General features: G+C 55.7%; 4 protein-coding genes across 4 annotated transcripts in view; 2 read left to right on the forward strand and 2 right to left on the reverse strand.

The window, feature by feature from the left end:
* The window catches only part of ENH_00005730 (DnaJ domain-containing protein, putative), a gene marked incomplete at both ends in the record, with an annotated part of 5,433 nt that extends 2,487 nt beyond the window's left edge, over window positions 1-2,946 (reverse strand). Inside the window, 4 exons of the mRNA XM_013584027.1 lie at window positions 157-244; window positions 720-946; window positions 1,169-1,284; window positions 1,892-2,946. Of these exons, the coding sequence (XP_013439481.1) occupies window positions 157-244; window positions 720-946; window positions 1,169-1,284; window positions 1,892-2,946 (1,486 nt within the window). The remainder of the gene's footprint in view (window positions 1-156; window positions 245-719; window positions 947-1,168; window positions 1,285-1,891) is intronic.
* Window positions 2,947-4,012: 1,066 nt separating this feature from the next.
* On the forward strand, window positions 4,013-4,459 carry ENH_00005740 (hypothetical protein; the record flags this gene model as incomplete). Its single annotated transcript, XM_013584028.1, has 1 exon — window positions 4,013-4,459. One exon carries the CDS (start codon window positions 4,013-4,015, stop codon window positions 4,457-4,459), a length of 447 nt encoding a protein of 148 aa, XP_013439482.1.
* Window positions 4,460-6,691: 2,232 nt separating this feature from the next.
* On the forward strand, window positions 6,692-9,090 carry ENH_00005750 (hypothetical protein, conserved; the record flags this gene model as incomplete). The annotated part of the gene is made up of 3 exons (XM_013584029.1): window positions 6,692-6,776; window positions 7,569-7,703; window positions 7,898-9,090. 3 exons carry the CDS (start codon window positions 6,692-6,694, stop codon window positions 9,088-9,090), a joined length of 1,413 nt encoding a protein of 470 aa, XP_013439483.1.
* Window positions 9,091-11,450: 2,360 nt separating this feature from the next.
* ENH_00005760 (DnaJ domain-containing protein, putative) lies at window positions 11,451-12,531 on the reverse strand (the record flags this gene model as incomplete). Its single annotated transcript, XM_013584030.1, has 4 exons — window positions 11,451-11,502; window positions 11,745-11,784; window positions 11,891-11,946; window positions 12,374-12,531. The coding sequence occupies 4 exons, from the start codon at window positions 12,529-12,531 to the stop codon at window positions 11,451-11,453; spliced, it is 306 nt and encodes a 101-aa protein (XP_013439484.1).
* Between the last annotated feature and the right edge of the window lie 13 nt (window positions 12,532-12,544).

The following is a 12,544-nucleotide window of genomic DNA, read 5'->3' on the forward strand; positions in this document are numbered from 1 at the left end:
CCCCCCCCCCCCCCCCCCCGAGGGTCTAGGGTTTAGGGTTTAGGGTTTAGGGTTTAGGGTTTCGGACTTGCAAGGGTTTGCTATGACTTGGCCACTCCCCCCACACTGCCTGCAAGGAACCCCCAAGACTAGGGGGCCCCTCTCAACCCGCTGTACCCCCGAGCCCCCGCAGCCCCAGCAGGGGGCCCCCTGGGGGCCCCCCGCGCTGCCGCTGCTGCTGCAGCTGCTGCAGCCCGAGTTCGCGCTGAAGCGCAGCGTCTGCAGCAGCAGCAGCAGCAGCAGCAGCAGCAGCAGCAGCGCAGGCAGCAGCAGCAGCACACGCAGCAGTTCCGACGGGCGTCCACAACACGCAGCGCGAAAAGCAGGCGAGCACCAGCAGCAGCAGCAGCAGCAGCAGCAGCAGCAGCAGCAACTGCAGCAGCTGCTGCAGCAGCAGCTGCAGCAGCAGCTGCAGCAGCAGCAGCAGCGCCAAGAAGCCCAGCAGCAAAGCTCCAATCAACCAGCTTTTGCTGCGAAGTGACTCCCTCAGCCCCAAACCCTCGCCGCAAACCCTAAACCCTCGCCGCAAACCCTAAACCCTCGCCGTAAACCCTAAACCCTCGCCGTAAACCCTAAACCCTCGCCACAAACCCTAAACCCTCGCCGCAAACCCTAAACCCTCGCCGCAAACCCTAAACCCTCGCCGCAAACCCTAAACCCTCGCCGCAAACCCTAATTACCTTTTCGCAACCCTTAATTGCTTCCATGAGGTCTAAAGATAATTCCGTTTGAATATCTTCGCCTCTGGAGGCCCCTGTGGGGCCCCCAAAAGCAGCAGCAAAACTGTGGGGCCCAAAACCCCCGCTGCTGCTGCTGCTGCTGCTGCTGCTGCTGCCGCGGGCCATCGAAGCAAAAAGATCGGCGAAGTCCGTAAACAGCATTGAAGGGTCAAAACCCTCAAAACCGCCTGAAAGCAGCAGCAGCAGCAGCAGCAGCAGCAGCAGCAGCAGCAGCAGCAGCAGCAGCAGCAGCAGCAGGACTCGCTGGCAATTATAAACGCAGAAAAAGAGATAATAAGATTGGAAAAGAGACAAAAAGAAAAGAACAAAAGAACAAAAAGAAATAAAAACAAAAAAAGAAAAAAGAAATAAAAGAAATTAAAAAAAGTTATTCAAAAAGGGCCCCTCACCTCCTGCTGCTCCTGCTGCTCCTCCTGCTGCTGCTGCTGCTGCTGCGTCTTCCGGCCGCACTCCAGTCTTGTCATAAAAGTCCTTTTTCTTCGGGTCGCTCAGAAACTCATAAGCCCTGCACAAACCCCAAACCCTAAACCCTAAACCCTAAACCCTAAACCCTAAACCCTAGACAACTGCAACAACGAAACACGCCTGCTGCGCCCCTCTCCCTCAGCTGTATGTACACCCCAGCCAGCACCTGTCTATACACCCCAGCTACCGCATGCAGCCTCTTGTGGGACCCCAAGGGGGGCCCCCTAGTAGGGGCCCCCCGGGGGGCCCCCAATAAGGGGCCCCCAGGGGGGCCCCCCATTGGAGGCCCCCAGGGGGGCCCCCACTAGGGGGCCCCCACTAGGGGGCCCCCACTAGGGGGCCCCCTCCTACTTCTTGGGTTCAACCTGCTGCAGAGGGGTCTTATAATTAGCTGCTTTGTGCCCTTTAGGGGCCCCTTTAGAAGCCCCTTCAGGGGCCCCTGGGGGCCCCCGGGGGGCCCCCAGGGGGCCCCCCGAGGGCCCCCTGGGGGCCCCTCTAAATTGGTTATTATAAATCTCTAGCAGCAGCAGCGGGGGGCCCCTCGCTAGAGGGCACAGGCCTAAATGCGGGTAGCCCTGGGGGCCCCCTGGGGGCCCCCTGGGGGCCCTCTGAAGAGCTACATAAACCCGAAAGGGGGCCCCCAGTACCCTCTCAGGGGCCCCTTGGGGCCCCCACTAGCACTCCCCTGGGGCCCCTCCAACACACTCGTGGGCCCCTCAGCAGCAGCAACACGAGGGGGCCCCCTGGGGGCCCCCCAGTACCCTCTCAGCGCCACTAGGCTACTAGCGGGGTCCCCCAGTCCCCTCCGAGGGGCCCCCGGGGGCCCCCCGGGGCCCCTTTTCGTGGGCACGTACGCTGTGATCTCTGCCATGGTTTGCTTGGCCTTGGGGTTGGGGTTTAGGTCTGGATGGTAAAGCTTTGCTTGCTGCCGAAAAGCCTTTTTGACTTCGGGAAGGGGGGCCCCCCTGCTGCAGCCCAACACCTCGTAGGGGCACCGCCGGGGGCCCCCCGGCGCCGCCCCGCTCAGCTGCCTCCGGGCCCCCAGGGGGGCCCCCAGAGGGGGGGCCCCCAGGGGGGCCCCCAGGGGGGCCCCCAGGGGGGCCCCCAGGGGGGCCCCCAGCGGGGAGGCCCCCAGGGGGCCCCTGGCTGCGAATAGGGACGTTGAGGAGCCCAGGCGGCAGCTGGGGGCCCCCTGCCGGCGCGTGCTGCTACCTGGCCACCTAGCAGCAGCAGCAGCAGCAGCAGCAGCAGCAGGAGCTGCTGCTGCTGCTGCTGCTGCTGTGGACTCCGGCCGCCTGAGGCAAGGGCCCTCAGGGGTACGGGCAGCAGCTGCTGCTGCGTGGGGGGCCCCACAGGGTTTGTTCAGCAAATCAAAAGAACTCAGCGAGCGACGCTGCTGCTGCTGCTGCTGCTGCTGCAGCTGCTGCTGCTGCTGCAGCGCCGGCTGCGCCTGCGCAGCAGGGGCCCCCGGGGCCCCACAATCTCCTCCTGGGTTTGAAGAGCAGCAAGAACGTCTTCGGTACCCACTAGGGGCCCCACAGGGGCCCCCCGCGGCCTGAGAGGCCCCCGGGGGGGCCCCCGGGGGGCCCCCCCGGGGGGCCCCCCGGGGGGCCCCCGGGCGGACAACTGTACCCCCTGGGGTCGGGGCTGGTCTTGTCTTTGGCAAGAACTTGAGGGGCAAGACAAGGCGGGCTCGAGCCATTAGGAGTTAAAAAGAAAAAAGAAAAAAAAAGAATAAAAAGAAACAAAAAGAAATAAAAAGAAAATAAAAAAAAGAAAAGAAAGACACAAAAGGAGCAGCAAATGGCGGCAAGAGGGGCCCCACAGGAGACTGCTTGCTGCAGCAGCTAAAGCGCCAGAAGGCCCGCTGCTGCTGTGAGCAGCAGCAGCAGCAGCAGCAGCAGCAGCAGCAGCAGCAAGGGGGAATGAGAAGCAGCAATGAGACGCAGCAGCAGCTGCCGCTGCTCCGCCGGTGGCCCTGCTGTCTGGGGGGCGCTCTAGGGTTTAGGGCTTAGGGTTTGGAGCTGAGGGTTTACGGTTTAGGGTTTGGGAAACAGGGGGAGGGTTTAGGGTTTAGGGTTTAGGGTTTAGGGTCTGCGCCGAAAGCACTCTCTCGCCCCCACTCACTGCGTCGCAGGCGCGAGCAGGGGGGAGCAGGGCATCTGCTGCAGTTTGTTTTATTTTTTTCTTTTATTTCTTAAATTTAATTAAATTAATTAATTTGTTTTCCATTTATTACTCAAAATCGGGAGAAGCAGCAGCAGCAGCAGCAGATCAGCAGCCCCTCAGCCGCCGCTGCATGCAGCAGCCCCAGAGCGCTGCTGCTTGCATGTGTTGTCTTCTGCTGCGTTCCGCTGTTTCCTTTTATTTTTATTTCCCTTTTTATTATTTATTTATTATTTTATTCATTTAAATAAATAAATCAAAATAAGTTCTGCTGCTGCGGCGGGGAGCAGCGCCGCCGCTGCGCAGCCGTTCGTTCGGGTGTATATACACCGGTCCACTCCAAATTCGAATTCACGAAGTGCCAAAAAGGATCAACTTTTAGCAAAACTTTATTTCTTCTTTGATTTAAAAGACTAAATAAAGTTCCTTCGCAGCTTTTTGCACTATTTAGGGCCCGCAGGACCCCCCACAAGCAAAATCCAAAAAACAAAGTGTCAGACTGTCTTCGCTTACACCCCAGCCGGGTCAGCAGCAGCTTCTGAAGGCTGCTGCTGCTGTTGCTGCTGCTGCAGGAGACTCCTGCAGCAGGACGCTGCTGCAGCATGATGCTGCTGCAGCAGGAGGCTGCTGCAGCTCAGCACAAACCCCCAGAAGTTCATCAGTCCTTTGTTTATTTTCTTTACTTTTTCAGGTCCACTGAGGCCCCGGGCCCCACTCTTTTATCCATATCTCATGCGCTGCAGCAAAACTTAAAGAGCAGCAGCAGCAGCCTGCAGCAGCGAAGCCAAGCAGCAGCAGCAGCCTGCAGCAGCGAAGCCAAGCAGCAGCAGCAGCAGCAGCCTGCTCCCAAGGAGGCCCAGGAAGACAAAGATTTATCCATATCTCATGCGCTGCAGCAAAACTTAAAGAGCAGCAGCAGCAGCCTGCAGCAGCGAAGCCAAGCAGCAGCAGCAGCCTGCAGCAGCGAAGCCAAGCAGCAGCAGCAGCAGCAGCCTGCTCCCAAGGAGGCCCAGGAAGACAAAGACGATTCCTTGTGGCAGTACAACTAATGAGTCTCTCTGCTGCTGCTGCTGCTGCTGCTGCTACTGCAGGGTTTCTGGCCGCAAGCAGCAGTGAGAATAGCAGCAGACTGTGCAGCAGGAGGCTGACTTGCATGCAGCTTCCAGCCCCAAACGGCGAGCCCCGGGACCCCTTGGGCTGCTGCAGCTGCAGCAATCTGGGGGGCTCTCGTTGCTGCTGCTGCTGCTGCTGCTGCTGAAGGCAGGAAAAGGCTCCTTTTGCTGCGCTGCTCAGGGGGCCCCTGGGGCCGGCGGGCCGGCTTTGCTGCAGCTCCTTCCTGCTGCTGCTGCTGCTGCTGCTGCCGCCTCGGCGCTGATTCCGCAATGGTAGTGGCAAAACAAAAAAAAGAAAACTCTTAGAGACCATTGGTCCAAGTGGTCCCGCGGCCCCTGCAGCAGTGCAGCAGCTTCAGGAGTTGCTGCATGCAGCAACTTCAGGAGTTGCTGCATGCAGCAAGTTGCTGCATGCAGCAACTTCAGGAGCTGCTGCTGCGGGGCTGCCCCAGCTTGTGAAGGAAAAGCCCAATTTAGGGTTTAGGGTTTAGGGTTTAGGGTTTAGGGAGTCGCCGCGTTGCCTCCCCCAGTAATGCAGCTCAGAACAACGAGTGCTGCCAGATGGACCAATGGACCACTTGCGAGCTTCTGCTGCAGCAGCAGTTGCTGCTGCTAGGGAGCTGGTGGACCACTATATAAATATAAAGTCCTCAGAATTATTTTGGAGTTTTAAAATAGGGTTTGCTTTCTGGAGTTCAATTGCGGGTAAAAACCCTAAAAAGTGGTTTTAATTCTCCAAAAAGGATTTGCTGCCTGCTGCAGTTTCTGAGGGCAGTAAGCCGAAGACCACTTGCGGGAAAGCTGCTGAAGCTCCTGCTGCTGCTGGCCTGACCACTGGTCTCTGCAGCAGCAGCAAGTCAGTGGGATTTCGGAATTTAATGAGCTAAGAAAAGGGCTGGAGGCCCTTTGGGCAGCAGCCTGGGGATTTGCTGCTGCTGCTGCTGCAGCAGCAGCAGCAGCGCGAGCAGCTCTGTTATCAGCTACACGCTGCTGCTGCTTCTGCTGCCACTGCTGCTGCTGCAGATGGGGGCTGCAAAGCAACAGCTGGAGGCTGCTGCTGCTGCAGCTGCACACAAAAGAAAGCCAAAATAGGCATTTCGAGTCTGTCTTGTGCACTATTGCTCGAAAACAAAAAATAATAAAATAGAAAAGAACTTCTCGGAAGACTCTCTGGAATCTAGGGAGGCAGCAGAAGAGAAGTTTGGCCTGAAGGGCTTTTAAAGTAATTCTTTGCTGCTCCTTATCTGGTCTTAATGGCTGCAGCAGCAGCAGAGCCCGCAAGTGCAACTTTTGCTGCTGCTGCTGCTGCAGCAAAGCCACAGCGCTGGAGCCTACAAGCCTTCTTCTTTGGGGCATTAAATAGTGAGTTTGGGCCTTTTTTTGCTGAATTTCCCTCAGCACTATCTCTGAGAGTTTTGGAAATGATTTATAAATAAATTTGGTCTTTTAAAGTTCTTTTTGACTGCTTAAAGTCTTTATTTTGAGCAGAGCTTTCTGCTGCAGAAAAGGTTTCAAGTTTCAGCCACTAAGGGCTTTCTTTTGCACTGCAGTTCCTCTAATTTGCAAATTTCGTTTTTGCGAAATTTTATTTGAAAAAAATGAAATGAAAGAAATGAACGGCAAGGCCGGGGAGCCGCGCGTCTGGGGTGTACGTCCAGCTGGCTGGAGTGTATTTGAATTAGAACTTTCGATTTAATTCAAAAGACGAAAAAGAAGAAAAAGACAAATTCAGAAAAGAGGCGACGAGCGCTGCTGCAGCAGCAGCTGAGACCTGGCGCTGCAGCGGCTGCTGCGGGAGCCCAAGTGGAAAGGCGGGGAAAATGGAATTAATAAGGAAAATAGAAGAAGAAGAAGAGGAGTTTTGAAAATAAGAGGCCTAGGTAGGGTTTAAAACCCTTTTTTAGGGTTTGGCGGCGGCGGAAGGGCGCAGGCAGACTCAAGGCGGACGCTGCTGCAGCATGCATGCGGCGAACCGCCCAGGCTGCTGCTGCTGCTGCAGCGGCGGCAGCAGCAGCAGCAGCAGCAGCCGCGGGCCGCAGAGTTTGCGTGTTTGCGGAAATTAAGTGCGATTGAGAAGTGCGGAGGCCTTAATGGTGTTCTTTGCGCTGCGGAATGCGCTGAAACCCTCGCCCTGCCACCGCCAGCTGCTGCCGAGGCCACCAGACCAGCATGAGTTCGCAGCCGGCGGGCGAAGAGCTGCCGTACATCGGCAGCAAAATTTCTTTAATTTCAAGTTCAGACATTCGCTACGAAGGTGAGGCCAGTGAAGGCTGCGTGGGCGCGGGGCGGCGCCGCAGCACTTGCAGCAGCAGCACCGGCGACAGCAGCAGCGCTGCTCGCCCGAAGCCTTCCTTTTCCTTTTCCTTCTTTTTCGCAAAGTCTTAATCTCGAAACTCAAAACGGAAACAAGTAATTCAGTTGCGTTCGCCGGAAACGGCCTGCGAAGTGGAGCGCCGGGCGCCGCCCCGGGCAGTTCCTGCGCAGTTCCGATTTTCGGAACTTGAACTTGAGCCGATCTGCCTTTTTTCCCGAAGTTTCGCAGATCAAATTAATTTGCATTCGTTTTTGAATTCATTTGGGACCTTTTCAAGGCCCCAGCAACCCCAGAAGGGCCCTAATCGCCCCGCTTTCCACTTTTTTCCGCGCGGCTGCGGCGGGTGTTCGTGTCGGTGCGTGTTCGTGTGTTGTTGAATCTGAGGTGTATGGACACCTCGCGCGCGCGCGCGAATCCGAACGCGCCGTTTTGAATGACCGCCGGTCACTTTTTCTCTTTTTGTTTCATCTTTTTGCCGAAATTAACTCGGGAAACGCACAGGCTATCCTTTTTCGTTCTTGTTTTGGCCGCGATTCAGATTTGGACTTGGTTCAAATTCGTTCCGGTTCACTGCTGCCTTGTGTGCGAGGAACGCGTCTTTCTGGTTCAATTTTTTTCGTTTTTTTTCCAAATTTGTCTTTTTTTGGATTTTACTCTTCGAAACTGCCTTTGCCGCTGCATTCTGCATGCATGCATGCAAGTCCAGCCCCGCTTTCTCCCTTTTTGACTCAGGCATTCTGGACTCGATTGACCCCGTCGCCTCGACAGTTTCGCTGCGCTATGTGCAGTCCTTCGGAACAGAGTCTCGCCCGGTGGCTCTCCATATTCCTCCCTCAGCAGAAATCTTCAACTGCATCGTGTTTCGCGGTCAGCGAGGGTTTAGGGTTTAGGGTTTAGGGTTTAGGGTTTAGGGTTTGGGTTGAGCTGGAGGCCCGGACGGCTTGTAGGCCCGAGGGGTGACTGCTGCAGGCCCTGCCTGGTTTAGCGTTCAGGGTTTAGAGTTCAGGGCTTGGAGTTTAGGGTTTAGGGTTTAGGGTTTAGGGTTTAGGGTTTGCATGCAGGCAAACACATTAAAGACCTGACAGTATGCAGCGAGCCCGAGCCGCCGGCCCCGCCAGTGGCGGCTTACCCCCACGACCCAGCCATTCTCAGCATGGAGATGGCGGGGCCCCTGGGGGCCCCCCAGCGGCCTGGGGGCAGCTCGCTGCTGCGGCCAGGCCTGGGTTCGCCCCCAAGCCACGTGGGGGGGGCCCCCAGCGGGGGGCCCCCCGCCGTGTACGGGGGCCTCGGGGGGGCCCCCAACGAAATGGCTGAGGCTTGCTGCGCCCCTGCTGCTGCGCTGCAGGCCCGGGGGGTTTGTGGGGCCCCCGGGCAGCCGCAGGCGCATGCAGCGGAGGGTTTGGCGCCGGTGGCTGCTGCTGCGCAGCAAGACAAGCAGCAGCAGCAGCAGCAGCAGCAGCAGCAGCAGCAGCAGCAGCAGCAGCAGGCGCCGCCGAGCACCCGCGGTCGCGGCGGCGCAGGCGGCGCCAGGGGGGGCCCCCGCCAGGGGCCCCGGGGCAGGGGCCCCCGCCCAGAGGCCCGCGGGGAGGGGCCCCCGGGGCCCCAGGGGCCCCGGGGCCCCCGAGATGCTGCAGGAAGAGGGTACAGCGAGGGGCCCCGGGGGGTTGTGGGGGAGCTGCAGGGGAGGCCCAATGCGCAGCTGCGAAGTGAAGTTGCAGAAGAATTCGATTTCGATGCAATGAACAGCAAGTTTGAGAAGCCAGGTGGGCCCCTGCGGTGTACGTACACCTCAGCTGCGCCTGCGCGGACTGCGGTGTACGAACACCCCGGCTGCGCGGGGTGTACGTACACCTCGCGGCGCGCGCAGGCGGTTCCTTTTGCGGCGTTTTGCGTTCATTTTTTGCGTTTTTGCGTTTGTTTTGTTCCTTTTTTTGCGAATTGTTCATTTCTGTTGTTTTTGTTTTTATTTTCCTCCGTTTTGCGTTTATTTCCGCCGCTTTTGCGTTTATTTTGGCGCTTTTTCCCTCGTTTTGGCCTTTTGCTGCTGCGCAGCGAACTTGGAAGAAGCCAGCGAGCTGCTGCCCAGCGGCGCCGCCTACGACAAAAACGTTTCTTTTTTCGATTCGATTTCTTGCGAGGCTTTGGAGAAGCGCAGCGCAGCAGCGCGGCAGCAGCAGCAGCAGCAGCAGCAGCAGCAGCAGCAGCAAAACGCGGGAAACGGCCAAGACGAAAGAAGCAGGAGAACTGCCCTTAGGCAGCAAAATAGGGCCCTCGATGTCGACACTTTTGGAGAAGGTGCAGCAAGATTTAGTGTGCGCCATTTTGGGGGGCGCAGGGGGGGTAGGGGCCGCGGCCGCGGCAGTTACGGGAGGGGGGCCCCCCCGGGGGGCCCTTCGGGGGGCCCCGGGGGCCCCGGGGGGGCCCCGCAGAACAACAGGGGCAGCAAGAACGGAGCAGCAGCAGCAGCAGCAACTCGCGCCCTTAACCAAAGCAACAAGCAGCAAGATGTCGAAGACTGAGGCAAAGAGGAGCTCCAGAAGACGCAGCAGCAGCTGGCAGCAGCAGCTGGCAGCAGCAGCTGGCAGCAGCAGCAACTGAACTTGCAAAAATACAAACTTTGCAGCGCAGCGGGGCACTTGCTGCATGCACGCTGAGGTGTACAGACACTCGAAACCGCAGACGCGTGCAGCAGAAAGCAGAGCCCCGAGGGCCCCTGCGCTGTCTGCATAGTTCAGAAAACTAAAAGTGAATTCAGAGAGACAATAGGCAGCAGCAGCAGCAGCAGCAGCAGCAGCAGCAGCTGCTGCTGCTGCTGCTGCTGCTGCTGCTGCAAAGGAATGTGCAGATGTGCATGCATTTCAAAGGGACGTTTGGGTCTTCGGCGCCCTGCCCAAAGGGCCTCGCGGGGTGTACGTACACCTCGGCGCTCGGCGTATGCATGCGCTGCAGCTTTGCAGACGAAAGTTTTCGTGTTTTTGCAAAGACATGTTTGGGGGCGTTTGTGGTTGTTTATTTCAGAATTAAAAGCCGAATTAAAAGAAATTAATTCAAATTATTTGAAATTAAAATGCAATTTAGTTGAAAACGAACAGAGCAGCCGCGAGGTGTCGACTTTGCAAGAGTGCTCGACAGCAGCCTGCACGAGGGTCCTGGGCCGTGATTAGAGACGAAACAAACTAAAAATAAAGAAAGAATAATAATTGTTGTTTATATTTTCATCAAATTTATTTAATTAAATTATTTAATTGAAGCTTCATCAAATCAGCTGAATGGAACTCGTCAAAATGGGGTGTCTAGACAGCTCCTGTTTCACTTCGCTTTGTCCTTCAGGTTCCTCGAGTATCTTTTCAATCTTTTCTTCGTTTATTTGTTTTTTTTTTGTTTTTTAATTAAATACAAGGTAATTTAGGCCCTCTTTTTTGTTTTGCTGCCGCTATCTTGTACATACAGTTTCTAGTTTTAGGCTTCGGAGCCATCGAGTGTACATACACCCCAGGACCCGCACACAGACACAGAGGCCATCTCTGCAGCAGCAGCGTTGCTGCAGCCGCTGCAGCAGCTAATAACGGCCGTGGAACCAGCAGCAGCAGCAACAACAGCAGCAACAATAACCGCAGCAGCAGCAACAGCTAAAACACCGCCGCTGCTGCTCAAGGAGCGGCGGTGCTGCTGCAGCGGCGTTGTATGGTAGGGTTTAAGACTCTCTCTTTTAGGGTTTCGGTGATTTTAAACAGCCCTTGGAATAAAGCTGCTGCTGCTGCTGCTGCTGCTGCTGCTGCTGCTGCTGCTGCTGGTCGTCGCGGTGAGTTCCGCCTGGCTACTGCTGCTGCTGCTGTGGCTGCTGCAGCTTCGGCAGCAAGCTGCTACTTGCTGCTGCAGCAAGCTGCTGCTTGCTGCTGGGATAAAGTTTGCTGCCTCCCTGCTGCAGCGGGGATGGGCCCCAAGCAGGTGCAGCAGGAGGCATTGCTGCCCAAACCCTAAACCCTAAACCCTAAACCCTAAACCCTCGCAGTTCCTCGGCCTCCCTTAAGCTGTGCAGTGCTCCCTGGCTACTCCCTGTTCAACTGCTGCTGCTGCTGCTGCTGCTGCTGCTGCTGCTGCTGCTGCCAGCAGCAGCCTAAACAGGCAGATGGCAAGGAAGCAAGAGGTTAAAGGGAACAGGTACAAATCGGAGAGGTGCCCAGGGGGCCCCCTGTAGGGGCCCCCCGGGGGCCCCTAAAGGGCCCCTGAAGGGCCTCTGAAGGGGCCCTTTTAGGGGCCCTAAAGGGCCCCTAAAGGGCCCCCAGAGGGGCCCTAATGAAGCCCTAAAAGGGCTCTAAAATGGTCCTAAAGGCGCCCTAAATGGGCCTCTTGTGCCCTCTGTTTATATACATTTGAAATATTCTTTTCCCGCGCTGCAGTGCGGCGGGTGTACGTACACCGCAGCGGGTGTACGTACAGCGCAGCAGGTGTACGTACACCGCAGCGGGTGTACGTACACCGCAGCGGGTGTACGTACACCGCAGAGTACAGATGCTCTAAAATGGTCTAAACACTTCACAAATAAACTTTTAAATTTGTTTTTAATTGGCTTTTAAGGCCCTTAAAGCTTTCCTTGCTGCATGCATTTGCCCATTACTGGCGGGGGTCCCCAGAAGTTGGGTAGAGTAGGTCAAACTCCATCACCCTGCGTGGCAAGAAGAGAAAAAGAATTAAATAAATGCCAATTGAATAATTATATTTAAATTACATTTAATTGCAAGTAATTAAACATTAAAAGCAAAAAGAAAGAGAAAAACAGCTGCTGCCTGCCTGCAGCTTCGTGTGTAACGGGCAGGCAGGCCCCCCAGGTGTATAGGCAGCTCCGGGTGTACAGACAGCTCCTGCGCATGCAAAAACTTCTCCACTTTTTTCTTTCATCACTTTTACCTGAACTGCCGCCCCCGAGAGTCAATAAAGAAGGCCCGGCCTGAAAAGAATAAACAGAAAGCGCATGCATATGCATATGCATGCATGCATGCATGCATGCATGCATGCATGCATGCATGCATGCAAAAAGCCCCAAAGTTACTTACCCAGCTCGTCCCTGAAAATGGGAGTCAGCGGCTGCTCGCCCTGCCTGGCTTTGGCGCTGCAGAGAAAACAAAAAGACCTTTTTAGGGTTTTGAGAAGTTTATTTTAATTAATTAATATAATTATTTATTCTTTTATTTAATTTGATTCATCAACATCATTATATATTCTCTTATTTAATTAAATTGATTGATATAATTATTTATTCTTTTACTTTCTCTATTTTTTTAAAAGTCTATATTAAAAATATATATGTATATATATATAACAGGGAGAGCACATCAAAATCTCCCTAAACCCTAAACCCTAAACCCTAAACCCTAAACCCTCGAGCTCTAGTGGCTCAGCAGGTAAAGAAAAAGGGACTAAGAAATAGCACAAAAGAAAGAGCTTAAAAAGAAGAGCAAAGGACACCCCCCACCCCCTTAAACCCTAAACCCTAAACCCTAAACCCTAAACCCTAAACCCTAAACCCTAGGTCTCACAGAGCCATTCTGTAGACTAAAAAGAAAAGCACCAGCGGCACCAGCAGCAGCGGCATTGCCCGCAGAAAAGCAAAAACTGCACCCAAAGGGTACGGCCCTGTGGGGCCCCCCGAGGGGCCCCACTGGTAATTTCCTGCTGCTCTTCTTTGGCTCTGCATGCACAAAAAACGC

The sequence above is a fragment of the Eimeria necatrix genome, genomic scaffold (assembly GCF_000499385.1).
Source record: "Eimeria necatrix Houghton genomic scaffold, Enh_scaff116, whole genome shotgun sequence".
Taxonomy (NCBI): Eukaryota; Apicomplexa; class Conoidasida; order Eucoccidiorida; family Eimeriidae; genus Eimeria; species Eimeria necatrix.